Source organism: Ooceraea biroi, chromosome 7 (genome assembly GCF_003672135.1).
Source record: "Ooceraea biroi isolate clonal line C1 chromosome 7, Obir_v5.4, whole genome shotgun sequence".
NCBI lineage: Eukaryota > Metazoa > Arthropoda > Insecta > Hymenoptera > Formicidae > Ooceraea > Ooceraea biroi.
Genome location: NC_039512.1, coordinates 5973731 through 5990669, shown reverse-complemented (window position 1 = coordinate 5990669; position 16939 = coordinate 5973731). Strand labels below are relative to the sequence as shown.

The 16939-nt window shown below is 37.4% G+C and overlaps 1 protein-coding gene across 3 annotated transcripts in view; it reads right to left on the bottom strand.

The window, feature by feature from the left end:
• Nucleotides 1-306: 306 nt before the first annotated feature.
• The window catches only part of LOC105282073 (von Hippel-Lindau disease tumor suppressor), a 48302-nt gene continuing 31669 nt past the window's right edge, over nt 307-16939 (bottom strand). For all 3 annotated transcript variants that reach the window (XM_011343782.3, XM_011343783.3, XM_011343784.3), the window contains 2 exons: nt 2270-2580; nt 307-1700 (listed from right to left, as the gene is read on the bottom strand). In XM_011343782.3, coding sequence (XP_011342084.1) covers nt 1445-1700; nt 2270-2580 — 567 coding nt within the window. In that variant the 3' untranslated portion in view covers nt 307-1444. The remainder of the gene's footprint in view (nt 1701-2269; nt 2581-16939) is intronic.

Below are 16939 nucleotides of genomic sequence, written 5' to 3'. Positions count from 1 at the left end.
GTAATCGATTGGCTAGTCGAATATTCTAATGGAAATTGATAGCCTTCTCCAAGCTGTTCACTGCTTCCTCATATGATGCATGTATTCCTTACATGTAATAAATATATCGCTATTGAATTTATGTACTTGCATCTCGTATCTGTAATTGTGACACAATTTTTATCAGATTTCGGTGAACTTTTATTTTAATAATTTACGGATACGAAAGGCAAGTCCATAAAACAAAGTTTTTTCAAATAAAACTTTATAAAGGTTTCACTATAAATCATTTACAAGTCAATTTTGCACATAAAAATATATTTTTTCTTTGTACATTTTACAGTTGCATAATACATATATTTTTTATTTTTCTTTATTTTTATGTACAACATAGAAATATCAAGAAACGTGATATCAAATAAGATATATCCAAAATATTTTATATTTTTTATACTAAATATTACAATATTTATTACACAATGTGATCAAAATTCCATTTCAATGGATACGCCATTAACCATTTTATATCAAAGTATGTTCCATACTTGACTATTAATTACGAAGGGAAGTTTTCAGGATATCTCGAGTTCACGAGGAGAATGAGGAGAATGTGGAAAGAACGAAAAGGAGACGCAGGAATCGATTAATACCTTCTGTGCTTTACTGACAAATTGAGGAAACGAGCTCGGATTACTATCGGGTATCGACGATTTTCCCGAAAGTTTCTGAGCGGCGCACCTAATCGAAATCATTATCAGAAGTTAGGAAAGGATTCATAGAGAGAGGTAGAAAAATTTGCTTGACATTAAACGAAATAGTATTTTTGATCATTGGAATAAAGTAAAAACATACATATATATTTGTGTGTGTGTGTGTGTGTGTGTGTGTGTAGATATATATATATATATAATTCTATAAATAATAAAATTTTATAAATATATTAAAGATTAAAAACCTACTATCTATATTTACTTGCGAAATAAGGATGTCAGGTGAGGTAAATAAAAATAATCATTTTGCATATTTCACTCAGATCTCAAGTTTTTCGAAACATTTCTTAAATAAAGAAAACTTGTATTCTGTTATACAATTTAATTCATCGCGTATGAATATCCTTATAATTATATTATAAAGTCCTATTTTCGCAAGCACGTCATCTTTTCTAAATATTAAGCATAAGCAAGTGCATTTATAATTAATGAACAAACATCAGCTATAGTTGGCAGAATTAATCAATTAATCTAAAAAATGTTAAGAAAAATCAAAATCAATTCTTACATAGAATAATTACCGATTTGAAATTACAAACATTAATAATTACAAAAATTACAAAAATGTGTGAATATTAGCAAAATATTTCAAATTTATTTTTATTATCTCAATCGTGTTATTATTAGAAACAAAATAATAGAAAATAACAAAGAATAATAGCATATCAAAAACACATTGCGAGATTCATAAGCGCTTATTTAGTTCTTCTTGGCATCGCAGTAAAGAGTTTTACTTGGAGGCACTGTGGAATGTCAAGAAGGAAGGCCTGCGAATCGTATGCGAGACATTTTTTGATGACTGTTATTGATAATTCTTGCAGAGTAAATAGGGGCAACACAACGTACACGTTGGTTCTTTCGATTCTTTGCGGCATTTCCTCTCTCGGCCTGTTAAGGTACGTAACAAACCATGGCTCAGGGAAGAAAACATCCCGTTTGTTCACTAAATACCTGTTCATTTTCATATCAACTATTATTAAACTTTCTATGAAAGATTTTATGAAAGATAATGTTATAAAGACTATTCCGAAATTTGCGAATAAATTGGTAAATATGGGAAGAATCTTTCGCGTGCTAGATACTTTATTAATTTTGTATCAAAAAATTCCACCAAAATAAAAAGCTAAAAAATTATTTAACCAAAATATACTCGATACTTCTTAAAGTATCTTAATACATGTTAACAATTAATCTTCTGTTGGAAATAGCCGGATCACAGAAAGTTCAGTTGACGAAAAGATATTGACTTCGTTTGCAAAAGATTTATACAATTATATAAAAGATGATTTGACCAATTTAGAAATATCGGCACTTTTTCTGCTCGTTAGCGTTTTAAGAATGCAACTGCAGAGAAATAAATCTTCCGCTCAAGATAATAGTCTTGTTGACTCTTACGCTTTTATACTTGACATATTATAAAAAAGATACAATTATTTATTATAAATGATAATTCGTTGCACGATCTTCGATTATTATCAGCATAATGATTTGAGAAAGGAAATTACCGTCATTGTACCTACCTGTCATGCGTTTCTTTATTGACGAAAATCCACGGATGCGTCGCGAAAGTATTTATTTCTCTGTAGTTTCCACCTGGCAAATCGCCATAACTAACCGGATTTCCTTGGTAGTCTATCCAGTACAAAGTGAGACAGTGAGGCGTTGTATTAATAAATCTGACAAAGCATTCGTCCTGGCTGTTGATCGATCGTATCAGTTCTGGCTGTTGACTTTCGCCCATTTTGAGATATTTTTGTCCGCCTCTTCTTCTTATTTCCGTAATGGAGTTTCGAGCCTTTACAAATCTTTCTTCTTTTCCCCGCTTCGAGAACTGGAAATTAAAGATTATGAAGGAAAGTTAATTAAACGACGGTATTGTGCATGTTTGAGCTTCATACATATATATACACGTTTTAACTAAATTTATGTAATATATACATAGCGAAATATTAAAATTGTTTCATTTACATTTTTCTCCGTTTTACAAAGAAATTTATTCTCTCAAGTATATGACAAATTGAAATTTTTATTCCGTGTACACTTTTATTCTTAATCGCTATATTCCGTTTCTTGAAATAAAACAGAGTGATATATCGATAATCAATAATCTTCTTAAAACCTCGATTTGCTGTTCAACATTCTCGTCAAACCGAATTGGATCCCGGGACGATACGAAAAACACGAAAATTCGTTTTGTCGCGGGTAAACAAGCCTATCTATGAAAATCGATTTATCAAGCACGGTTGCATCGCTTGAATTTGAGAAACGAGAGAAAAAGAGGTAGGGCAGAAAATCGATTCTATCGCAAGAATTCACGCAACCTCACTCTTGTAACATCAATTCAATTCGAGACACGATGATCCGCGTAACATTGAAAAGCTCCAACAAATTTAACTGCCAACAAAGAAATAAATTAATAATCCAATTGTAGCAAAACTACATAATAAAAAATCCGAACGACGGATAATATTACCGTATAAAAAGCATCACATAAAAAAAGAGCAAAATAAATTTGCAATAAAAATATTGTAAATCCGATTATAACGAACGCCAATTAAATCCGCTTAGAGACGAATGCACAGGAACTAATTAGTTGCGCGAATGATTAGCTGCGACGACAACGAGGGGGAATCGAGCGAAGCATTTGCGATTTCAGCGGAGTTCCGAAGAGAGTCTCAAAGAGCTTTTAGAGACGATTACAAAGAGGAAGAAAGAGAGACAGGAAGAAAGGGGATAAGAGAGAGAAAGAAAGAGATAGGAGACTGTTGCGTTTCCAGGATTGTAAACAGACGAACGTAGACGTCTCGTCTGCTGTAACTTGCATTTTCGCCCTTCGGCGCTCCGTAAAATCAAGCAGCCCGTTAGAGACGATCCGCGCTCTCGATGGCTTATAAAATAGCGAAACAATGCCGAACGTCGAAACTCCATTACGGCTTTTTGCAGAGGCAAGCGGCAGCAGCGTGATACTACACGCGAAAATTTCACTGGATACAATACGTACGAACTTTTATACGCGATTATATTCGTCTCGTTTCGAATCTCGGAATTAGCTCAGCAAAGGTAAATCTCAAAAGCGCTGATAAATGGTCCTTTGCATCATAAAGAGATTTAACGGAACACAGTGAGATAATTGAATGATTCGGTGCCTAATTTCAGTGTAAAACCGATTCTCGTCCAGTTCTTTAACGGCGAACAGTGATAATGAAGGAAATTAATCAATCTGGGAATTTAAAGTTTAATAAGGCGCCAAATAGAAAAATTCTCTCATTTTTTTAATTTTCGAGAAAAAAACTCACGTTTGAAATGTGACGCGTCGCCGCTATCAGAATTAGTGACGACAGGAAGAGCGAGATTTACGTCCCCAGAGTTTTCCGACAATAAGAAGTTATTCCGTATATCTCGCGAGATTTATCGTGACGACTCTTTCTCGCGGGATACAAAGTTTCGTCAGAAGTTTCAGTGTCTGAATTCGAAAATTACGCTTGTATATCATAAAGGTAATCGCGTCTTACCATCTAATCTCACCAGATCATGCGAGCGTAAATGAATTACGTCAAATCAATATTAATAACTAACTTTACAAGATTTTTATATGCAAATATGCAAATATAGTGCGCAATAAATCGCTTTGTAATTAAAATGTCACACTGCCACTGGTTTCCTACGCTTAAACATTTCATGTGATAATTGTAAATTATTAGTAGACATTGTATGCGCATAAAAACGATCCAGCTAAACTCAGCGACTGAAGTTTCTCATCGAAATCCCCCATTTGGTTGGATTCATATTTTATCATCAGTACGTGAATCGACTGCAAAAATTTCGTAACCGTTAAATTACTCCGCCGGGAGGAATATTTCTGCGGGCGCCATCCTTCGTGCGCGAAATTTTCCGGGGACTCTCAAAAATAAAAATAGCATCCTCGTGCCGAAATCGAACACGGCAACGCCAAACATACCGGAAAAGCGTAAAAAAAATACACATACACAGCCAAGCGAGGCGTTACATTAATTCGCATTTTTGGTGACGAACCCCGCGGTTTCGTTTGTTCCGAGTGACACGTGCGTTTTTCCTTTTTTTTTGTGCGTACCCTTTGAAAATATTTCGCTGAAAAATGGACAGAACTGCCGCTTTGACAGACCCCGATTACCTTAAAAAAATAATAAACGGCAGGTGCTTCGCGCCTATATGACGAATTGATCAACTTGTGGAATTTGTCGAAAATTGGCTTTTACGTTAAAAAAAATGGTTTCTCTCGACTGATTTCCCTCGTGATATTCGTAACTCGTGGAAAAATCGCAATATTTCAAACTTACGATTAAAAATGCATTAAAGTGTTACGCAGTAATCCATCTCTTTTTTTCATATTTTGTAAGAAAGCGACGAAAGCGCATTATCGTCGATCACCCGGTTTTTGCCATTTAGCTCTTCTCTAGTTATACTGATGGATTAAAGCCTCCCTCAGAAAGAACCAATAGGGAATTGAGCGGCGATTATGGCTCTCGTGCCGTCTAATTTAAGTCTGAGATCACTGTGGTTTGTGCGTTAATTTACATTTACACGAAAAGAGAAATAAGAACAGTTTATGAACACTTTATGTTAACCTTAGTCCACGATATCACATTCTCTTTGATACGAGTTTTAAGTATATTTGCCAATATCGATCAAATTGAAAGAACCACGAACGAATAACGAACATTTACATAAATCGAATATTTTGTGGATAATAACGAAATTATACTGCTCCGACTGATAGATAACATATTACGAAACTTTGTTTCATAATTCGTGCCATTAACTTTAATAATATACAAATGAGATACGTAAAGGCCTTTGACTCCATTTTAAATTATCTGGATGCGTTTTATCTTTTAAGACAAGGAATTATGTAAAAGAAGAGAAAATATAGTATTTACTGCTATAAATCATTCACATTTCTTTGTATACTTTATTTCAATACGATGACATTTCGTACACATGTCATCAACTATCTGTTATACACAGTATAATCTTGGAACAACCCTCGCAATTTCTTGTCAAACCAGAATTAATCACAATCCTCAATTATTTTGATGAACGGATGCTCATCGTTTCTTTCTTTAATTAGGCTGGGATTAATCGCATTATCCAATCAGTCTGATGTAACAAAACGGGGAAACGCGTTACTGTCGCAAGGCTGGCTTCAGTTGAATGTTGCACGATTATTTCACGATGCAGGCAATCAGAAAGTACGTAAGCGAGACATCGAGCTGCCATTTCAACTTCTCGTGCCGTATTAGAGATTGAACAGAGATAGGCGAAAACCATCATTGTAATTTGCCCGGTAATTCGTAACTAATTCCGCAAAATCGCCTCGACGAGGAAGAGCTGCCACAGCATTTCAATGGCGGTTCTCTCTCGCCTAACGAAACCGTGTTTACCGCAGCAGAGACGATCATTGCACGTTACAACGCGCTAAATAAACGCGTTAACCTGCACATTCGAAGCGAACCGATAATTAGAGCGCCCTGAGACAGACATGGTAATTATCAGCAAATGTTTACGCCGTGCTTGTATGCGTTACGCTATTACGCATTATACCAATTTCCTCTAATTGTGGTAATCTTGAAGCTGCCGGCGTTAATCCTATAAGTCAATTAAATGAGATGATTATTATCTTCTCGTAAATGGAAATAAATTAAACGAGCCGCCAGCGGATAAAATCTGACAGAAACTTGATAGCCATTAAAATGACGAATCTTTCGGCTGGAGAAAGAGCAAAAAAGAAAACTATTGATATATTTATTTGCGCCAAAGCAAGGCTGATAGATATCCTGCCAAACACGGAAGCGATATATACCTGACAAAGCTAGGACGGAAGATGGAGCGATATCCAATAAGCCTCAAGATTGTTCGGCAATTCGGCTGTCGCGCGAAGAACAATAAGATATATCTTTTTCCCTTATAAAACAATTGCAGTATAAAAGTTTTGGTAAATCTACCGATTAGCGAACCCACCTCCTATCACCTTGTCCTTGACATATATTATAGAGGTCACCCTTCTAAGTAACATTGTGCAAGTTTTAACCGTCGGTCGTTGTTTACTAAAAAGTTATTAACAAAAGAAGTTTAATGATTTTGCACGAATTTTCAGCTGTCTACGCGAACCAAGAACATAATATTGACATATATTACAAAGGTCACCTTCCCGAATAACCCGCACTAGGTTTTAGTCGTCGATCGTTGTTCATGAATAAGTTATTAACAAAAGAAATTTTGCAAATATAGTAGTTATTTTGAATATTGAAAGATATAAAAGACGAATATGTATATGAACGAAGGAAGGAAAGTCATTTAAAGCAGTGAATCGTTAATATATAGAATAGTTTCTTTTAATATAAGTACAAAGTATTCTTCACTTTAACCAAAAGCATAAACAGTTAAATACAAAGTATTCTCTGCTTTAACCTAACCTAAACTAACCTAACCTAACCTGGTTAGGTTATATTTTCCGAAACTGGAGCTCCGGACACATACGCTTGGTTTCAGCCCGCGAAGCGAAGGCTTTTGCTTGTTGTGGACGGCTGAAAATTCGTGCAAAATCATTAAACTTCTTTTGTTAATAACTTTTTAGTAAACAACGACCGACGGCTAAAACCTTTTGAAGGTCACTCAGGAGGGTGACCTCTATAATATATGTCAAGGACAAGGTGATAGGAGGTGGGTTCGCTAATCGGTAGATTTACCAAAGTTTTGTAGGAAACGGATGCTTGTAGAGAGAAATTACGTAAAACTGAAACACTACGACTACACATTGTGTTAGTAGATAAAAACTGCAAGTTCATCCGATGAGCTCGTAATTCAATCGTAACGTAAATAAGTACGGGCTCGCATGATTCCGAGCACGATCCGGAACCAACTCGAAACTGTAACTCGCTCGCTCGTCCACTGGACTCGTTCGCCAGATGTATGCACAGTCGTCCGCAGTGAGAAGACGGCGCAATATTGGGGCTTGCAGCCTCGTCAAGTATTTACTTAGGCCGAGTTAGACGCGCGGCGAGAAACGGAAACCACGAGATGCAAACCGAGGACGAGTACTTTATCATAACGCTGCCGAGCGCGCCAGTCGCCAGTCTTGAAATTACAAAGGAACCGCGCGTCGTCGAGCACCCTGGATATACAAGCGAAAACGCCGACTGCACGATGAAAATATACAAATCTCGCCACCCTTACCCCGAGTTCCATCCAGAAGATCTGTAGAAGAAATATTGTGCTTGCGCAACACTCGCTCTCTTATGACTTTTCCGTGACCATACCAGTGCAAATATCATTTGCGCGGTGGTCGATGATGTGAATTGAAGACTTGTTTCACTCTTTCCATCCCACCGAATTTTCCAAATTTTTCCATTTTGTCAAATAAGATCTTAACTTTCTTCTCGATAATTTAAGTTTTAACTTAATAACAATTTAACAATATAATGATATATTTATTAAACTTGTAAACTGACAGACGTACAAACTTGATTAAAAATTGTAAAAATCAGACGTAAATGCCATTTCTAACACCTACATTGATTGATCAAGGATAAAAGATCATAAAATTTCAATACTTTATTACAATTCTACAATGCTTTCTTGATTGTACACGCGTAAAGCCAAATTTTCCGGGGTTTCCAAGCAGAGCGACAACCGTGAACATAAAATGCAACATGTCGAAATTATATCCGGAGAAAAGTTGTGACAGTTTTTTCATTACAGAAGTAAAGAAAATCTTAATCGAGTGATTTACGCTGTTCCAATGCCTCTGCATTCTGGTACCATTCGTTTACTCTAGTAACGTACCAATGATCTATGCTGTCGATCTACAGGCCGGTAATTTCAAGCACGTAGTCACGTCCTGCTTTGTAGGTAGCCACAAAGGTTGGCAAACAAACGAGAACGCCCACTGTGTATTGATTACGTCGGTATCGATCTTGTGAGAACAATGAGGATAATTGAGCATGCACATTATAATCAATCAAATATGCGAATCCGTTAATTAAAAATAAAAACAAAACTGCGAGCGAGGAATCTTCTTTACTTTAATATTGTACTTTTTAACTCTTATTGTTTTCACGCTCTAAATAAAATAAATGTGTTACCGCATCGAAAGGATGATACCGCGAACGCAAAGGGGGACAGATCTTATTTTAGAAATGTAGAGATAAAAGTAAACAAGCAGGTCTTTCACGCTCTTACAAGCTAAAACAGTTGGAAAATCAAATGATATTTTAATGGACTCTCAGCGGGAATCCACTCTCGCTGGTGCTAATGGGGATTCAAAACGGGGTGAAAACAAATTTCGCGATGAAAAAGGTAGGTGGCCGTCTCCATTAACAGACATCGGATCTGTTACTGACTTTTCTAATGAGAATCCTATGTGAGAACAAGCCGTTGGTGTTCGAGAAGAATGAAAACGGACGACGACGACGCTTTTCCCGTCAGCACAGCTGTTCAGCTATTTTTCCTATTGAAATTTCCCAATTTTTCTCATTTCTCCGATCTATAAGATAAAATACCTCTCTCTATCTCACTTTACTATCATAAAAAGTACATGATCTTATTACGGGTTTTGATAACGAATTTATACGTATACTCATCTCATTATCTGGAATAATGTATTGAATATTAACGGATAAAATATATCAATAATTAGTTGTTATGTCGGTAATTGATGTAAAATGTATATAAAACAAATATAAAGTCTCTACACTTTGAAAGCTATTACATATAATTTTTATATATTAATTAGTATTATTATTACATCATCGGTATTATTAACATTATGGATACTGCTATATAATATCAATGAACATGTTGCGGTACATCATCCACATTTAATTACCATACGAATGACGTACGGATACAGTTATTAGCAATTAGTATGGGCTTTGATCATTATCTGGAATTACCCGGAAATGCGCAACTCGTATCCGCACAGTGAAATCCGTTCTGTTCACGAGAATAGAAAAAAATGGTTAGTTGATGGTGTGCGCCGTATTACGCAACAGCCATCAACAATCTATATGCAACAACAAGTTCCTGCACGGGAAAAATGCCTGGCATTCTATTAATACAATTTTACGCGTTATATGAATGGTATAATAATGCACCTTTCCTTCCTTGCTAACACACAAAAAAAGAATATTTCGAGGAAATTTATTTCGCTTGAAAAAAAAACAAAAAACGTATTTAAAAAATTAAAATGCATTTATTTCTTCCATAACTCCTGTGCTTATCATCACTACAAATAATTTCCCATCCTTTCTTTTCTTACATGATATTTTGGTAGATTGAAAGATATGCAGGATTCGATATAGCGCACAAGGCAACGATGTATTCGCACTGCATCGCGAATGCATCGTTGCCTTGTTCGCGAAGTCCGCAGAAGCGCAGACCGCGGAATTTACGGTAGCTTCGATTCACGGCAAACAGGATGTAATCCTTTCGCTGTTTGCACCCGAAGCCCCGAGGGCAAATAAGGGAAGGCAGGGGGATTACGAACAGGTACGAACGAGAAGCCGGCGAAAGGGTATGGTGTGATCCCCGGCTTTGCGCGTGCAACGCGGTATTCCCTGGTGTCGTCGTCGTCGTTACGCTTCTGTAATCGTGCGAAACGTAAATTTTGTCCTTTTAATGCTGCTCGCAATTAGTCACGTGCCTACGTATACTCTCGCGATATGCAAACGAGGTTCACGTGTGGCAGATGGGAGTTTAGAGAGGGGAGAACGGGGACTAAATGAAATGCATCCTATAAAAAGCCACGTCGTCACGAAGGTAATGTGTGACTAAAAACAGTTTAACCATTTAAATATGTTATAGGAAAATAACATCTTTTTCATTTTCTAGCTGCAGCTGACTTCCGCGCTTTAAAATATCACGCAAAGCAGTATATAAAATGATTTTGTACGTTAGACGCACGTAAAATGTTTAACACAAAAGCGCCTTAAAAAATCTCATGAGAATTATGCAACTTAAAAGTATGTAGTTTGGATATCATATGAAGTGTTACTTAATTAGAAATTCTTTGGTCTTCGCATGAAAGTTGTAAAAGGAAGATCACAGAGGTAGATCCGAGGAAGCTCTCAAGAGTTACTCGGAACGCCGATGCGAGGCTACCTCGTCCATCATCTTTCCCGTCTTATATCCTCTCTTGTCTTACGGCGGTCATGAGGTGAATTTCGATTTGGTCTTTAGGATTCGATACATGGCACGTTACACGTGAATTTAATGGTTTCGAAGTAAAGATATTTTTTAAAGATGCTATATGCCACAGAAAACGCCAAGAAAACTGCACAAAGATGTATGAAAAAGAATGTAAGGACTGTGCTTGTCGTTACTATTATGGCATACTTTTTTCTATTCGTGCATCACGAAGAGATCTTTTTCTGCTCGATTATGCCGCGAAAAATATTACTTTGTCATGAAATCAGAAAAAATTTTATTTCTTCAGTTAGTAAGTTTGAAGAAAATGACGAGTTAATGTCTCTAATTGCATCGCGGGACTGTTGAAACTCAGTCGCTCCATAAGCATAATCAGGAAGCCAGCGAAAATAACTCTTGGCTTACGCAAAGTGTTTCGCGAAATTATTTTAAGTAGCAGCTGCTTGCGACTTGTGGTGAATTCATGCATATTCAGGCGCGTGAGATGCTGGATCACACGGCAAGAGCAAAGTATTACACTTATGATTATTCAATGGAAACTGCGAAATCCAGTTTATTGCCCGAGTTATAAGACCCTCCGTCGCTTCGCGTGCGCAGTACTTCAAGTCAATGCTCATCAGACTCTCCCCGCAACAATACGGGGAAGTTTTGTAATGTATAATGAACCTTCTGTAATTCCAAAATAGTTCAATTCGGCTGGTAGCAGCTCTGTACGACGGAGAAAGCCGTTTTGTAATGTCACTTGTAGCAATTCGCGAATTGTAAATACCTTTAGCGCAATTCATTTTCTTCACACTACAAAACATATATACGGATGACATATAAGAACGTAAATGCAAGGGAAAACTTTTACTGGTCCAGCTCACATTATCACGGAACTTGTCGATGAATCACTCAAGCGGATCGGATACCTAGTTTATAACGATATACTTTCAATATAATGAATGAAATGAAAAGAAATGATTCGAGATATATTGATTCTCTTCGCAACCACCATTTTTCGTCTCGCGAGAAGGAATCCTATTTCATACCAATCTCTTCTCCTGTAGGAGGCAGAGCTTCCGAGAATGTGGACAAATCGGCCGTTATTTCTATCATCTATTCGAGGACGAGCTTCAAAGCCGACAGATGCTTGAACAGATGTGCTCCATTCAATGAGCAGTTTCCCGCTCTATTCGTTCTGCTTTCGACGCAAAGCTACATAATCCTGATTCTCCAATCCAATAATATCGCATTGAACTGTAATATCGGATAAACTGTCATAAGCATGCAAATGAGATGCGAATCATGAGACGTCAAAACTAATCAGATTGATATGGAAGCAATTAAATATCTTGTTTTTATAGAAATTATCAGGTTCTGCAAATTTAAGAGGTTTACTGTTTATTCATGTTTGTTGTAAAAAGCGCAACATAAATAAGACAAAACGCAAACCTGTCCATTGTATAAAACCATGTAAAAAAATTATTTGAAGCTATAAGAGTAAAAGCAAGGGGAGTGACAATCTGAAAGAATTTCAATTAAAGTCGACAATTGCAGCCGATATTTTAATCTAAACTTTATTTTCAGCGAGTTATTATTTTTTCCAATCGTCCATTTACTTTTTAATCTCAAGAGTGATATTATTTAATGAATAATTATTTAATTAATACCTTACCGAGTAAAGAAAAGAATCAAGAGAGATCAATATAAAAATTATATTATATTTTTACATAACATGGCCTTCAGAATTATAATATAAATCATAACATCGCGCTGAAATATATCTTTTATAATATTACATAGTTTGTTAAAAATTACAAAATCTTTTAAGAAGTAATAGTGTAATCACTTTATCGTCACATTATATTTTGGAGCTTGGCAAATCACAAATCAATCCGTGATCAATCTTTCCATTATCTCCTCATCCACTTCACTTGGCTTAATGAGTCAATCGAGTCTCCACAGAAATCGCGATTACTAATTACGAGCAAGATCCGAACTTATTACTGGCGATCGAAGAAACGATAAAAACATAAATTACTTCCACGTCCTCATAATCCCGCGCCAATATAAGTAAAAAAACGAAGGAGGAGCAGAAAAATGAAAGAGGGAAGAAAAGATTCTTCCTTCCGCGAGAAAGGAACGTACTAACACGAGCGCCAAGCATCATCCCGGGCAAATCCAATAATCTTTTTCACTACGTTCGGCTGGAGGTACCTTCATCCTTTTTTTTTATAGCGACGTAAGAGACACCGGGCGCGCGCGCGCGCGTTCTCGAGCCCTCTGCGAAATTTCTGGAATAGACGCACTGCAAAGTACTTGACTCGATTATGAAAATGTACTTTCCCTCTACTCTCTGCTGCGCTTCCACGCCGACGACGACGGCGACGACCCTTTTCCCGTTGTTCCCAGTTTCAACGTCTCTTTGATCGTGATATAAATGCCGAGAGGCCGCGATAGAGAATGTGCTCTCAGACACCATCCCATAACTGAATTACGTCGGTTTATCTTACGTTCAGCCGATTGGCTGCTCATTATTCCGTCACACTGCTATCTCAACGGACAAGATTAAGCAAAATAACTAGCGTCACAAACTGACATCGCTGATGATGTTGATCCCAATGCACAAACATTTCCAGAAAATAGGTACAAAGTGCGTTCATTGTTTCGCGAGAACAGAGAACAACAATATTTTGCATAACTCTTAAACGCACCGCACGTGCATGTAAACAGACCGTGTTCGGTTTTGGCTTATCTATATTTATATTTAATCGAACACGCACGCGCAATTGCGCGTTTACATTTTGACGCGAGAAACCGGTTCTGCATGTTTAATTATTGTACGCCATGTGATTCGCATAATTATTAATCCCAACTCGCCCGAACGTACGAAGGAAATATCCGACGTGTCGCGCAGAGCAAATTAATTTTGGAGCATTCATCATAATAATTCATAAAGTTTAAGGAAAAATGTGGTGGCGAGAGGATACCCATATACCATTGTCTGACTTGTTCCTGCACCCTTAAAATCGTTACGAAAGTCTACGTGGGCCTCTCCGAGCACGCGCTCCGGTCCCTCTGCGCAAAAACTTGGCGCACGTAGAGGCGCATTCTTGATTAAGTAAAGCGACGTAACGGGATAAGGATATTAAGCGGAACGAATTAACGAGGCGCACGGCGTGTACCCCGTAAGCCCGAAAACTTCGTGCATTCCGGTTCGGCGTGCGAAAAGCCTCACGCGCGAGTTGCATCGCGGCAAGTCGACATTATCATTTTCATTTACATTTCACGAGAGGAGAGTGTTTCTTGTTTTTCGTTCCTTCAAGGGAACCTAATACTGATGCTAATACGCGTGAAAAAGCAAAGGATATCACGCAACGAACGTGTACTCCCACGAGAGGAGCCAGGAAAATTACCGTGATGCTCGACGGACGAGAACGTCACTCGCTTTCCTTATCGTTACCGAGAAAGCGACGAGAATGCGACGGAATCAGAAATAAGAGCGTGCACGCACGACGAACGATTCTGTAGAATTCCGCTGAGATTGCGCGAAACATTAAGATGTTTATACGATTAACAAGGAACAACTTGCTCAAATGCGAATCTTATATTTAATCATAATTATTTTAATTATTATGTATAACTTTAAGAACAAAAGTTATTTCCAACAATTATTTTCAAAAAGAAGTAAAAATAAATTAAAGAGATATAACCGTTATTAAAGGAGCAACTCTGATCTATTGCTATTTTCTAGAATAAATGCATTTTAATCTCGAAATTGTTAGTATAGAAGCTCAAATACATGTATGACTTCGAGGGATGCTGGAACGGAGATCGCGCCGTGCGTCACTCCCAGTTTACCCTGAAGTACGGATATGCGGATGTATGTGACACGTCTGGAACAACGTCTGTCAATCGACTATTACAATGTATTACACGTAGTGAATAGTAGAACATACGGTGCACGTGTTGAGAACGTGGAAACATATGACGCTCTTCAGCGCATTGATTTAATTAAATTTCACAAAAAAATGAGTATCGAAATTAGAATTAATTAAATTCGCGATATAACCCGATCGCGAATATAAAGATCTTTCAAGTAAACTCAAAAATTCAATTAAATAAAACAGATGTTACGTTTCGTTGAGAAATTATTACATTGCGCATTGCAAATGTCGATAAAATGTGAGTAGTTAAGTAAAAGTGCAAACGATACTGATTCAAGCTTACCTTTGATCTAATTAAGAGAATTGTTCTCCAATTAGAAAAATTCTTTGGTTTTACATCCAGAGTTTAGAATCAAGAATAATGGATAGAAAATGTCACTAACCGTTAGTAATTATTTTGTTTACGTTGTTTGATTTCACAATCACATCGATGATTAAAGTTTCATGTTTGATATGTATCTGCACATCCCCATTCGGGAACGAAGACACAAATTCGCAGTTTTGACAATGAAAATTTGTGCTCGCTATTTGTTCCCTTATGTACCCACACTTTTAAATTTCATCCCTGTAATTTTTACCGGCTTCAGCCTTTTTGTTTTCACGACGTGTCCCCCTCAGTTCACAATCCTCGCTGTCTTTCAAGATAATTGCCTTTCAGACGAGTCTCGCGGCGTTTGCGAAAGGAGTTTACGCCACGGCGTAAAAGAGCAAAAACGTGCGCCAGAAAAGACTCTGCTCGCTTCCTCATCTTATTTAAATTAGGACTTTTACGTCCGGTTGCTTTATAACAATGGTTGTCTTTCGAAAGTAGACATACTGACGAAAACCGTTTTTTTAACACTGATGTATACAACGATTTTCATCTTTAAAGTAACGTTTACTGTTTCGCAAGTTTGACTCTCTCAATAATAAATTCCACTTTTTTTTAGTTTAGAAAGAAAGAATGTATATGTAATGTAAAAGGCATGTATGTAAAATAAAAAGAGCCAACTAGTCCTAGAATATTAATTTTCCTCTTTTCAAAAGTGAATTTTTTTGTTCAAATATTATAATATTTTAGAAACGTTCTATTGAGCGAGTAAGAAAAAGTATTACATTGTCGTAAACTAGTATTATCACGTACTCACATTTTTACGTAAGGAAAAATTTTTGTGAACACGAATGGTGATTGCACTCTAAATAGCTTAAATACGCATTCCGCTCGAAACAAGTACTGTTCCCCAAATCGCGACGACAGCCCTGTTATGGTGGATCAGCGCATGACATATCATCGGATTCTCCCTTCGTGGATTTACGAAAAGGGACCTCGTCGCTCTCCGTCGCGCTCGGTTTATCTCGTGGGTGCACGGTGATTTCTTGCGAAGCGTCCGCATCTGTGATCCAACCGCAGCGACGAAGGATATTCATACGCCATACCATTTAAGGATAGCGACGTACCCAAGCTCGACCATTTTTAAACCGTCTCTGGGAGACTCCAGAGATCTCACGTGGATGACGGAATTTGGCCAAGATAAATTTGCGAACTCATTGCGCGAAAAGTGATGCTTGGATATTCTTACTCTCCAGGGTCGGAAACGGGACACATGAATTCTAGCAATAGTGAGAACGCACGGAAAGAGAGCCTGAAACATATTCCGTGTTTGTTGTTGACAGTATGATATGATGTTCGCGTTCATCTGATAACGTTACATCTCCCGCGATATGTTTTTCGGCGATGTGCTTTCGACAGCAAGACCGATCGACGCTGATCAATTTTCCATGTAAAATCACTCGCGGGCAAATGCGCGCCTTTAATTGGATTTAACAACCGTACATCGTTACTGCAACAATACGAGACTGCCACATCGCGACACTCCGTTTACGTCACTTTATAAAGCTGCGGAGGGAGCTTTGCGAAAAAAATTTTAGCTGGCTATCCAGCTGGAACACGCGGGATAATATAGGGAAAAAGCTGGCATTTAATATTCCTTCTATGATATCCGGATATATGACGGCTTCCGATCTCGCTCTCCTTAAGATGAACCTCGTCGGGGATTTCCTAGTGCTTCACTCTACTTATTATCTTCATTTCCGCAGCCT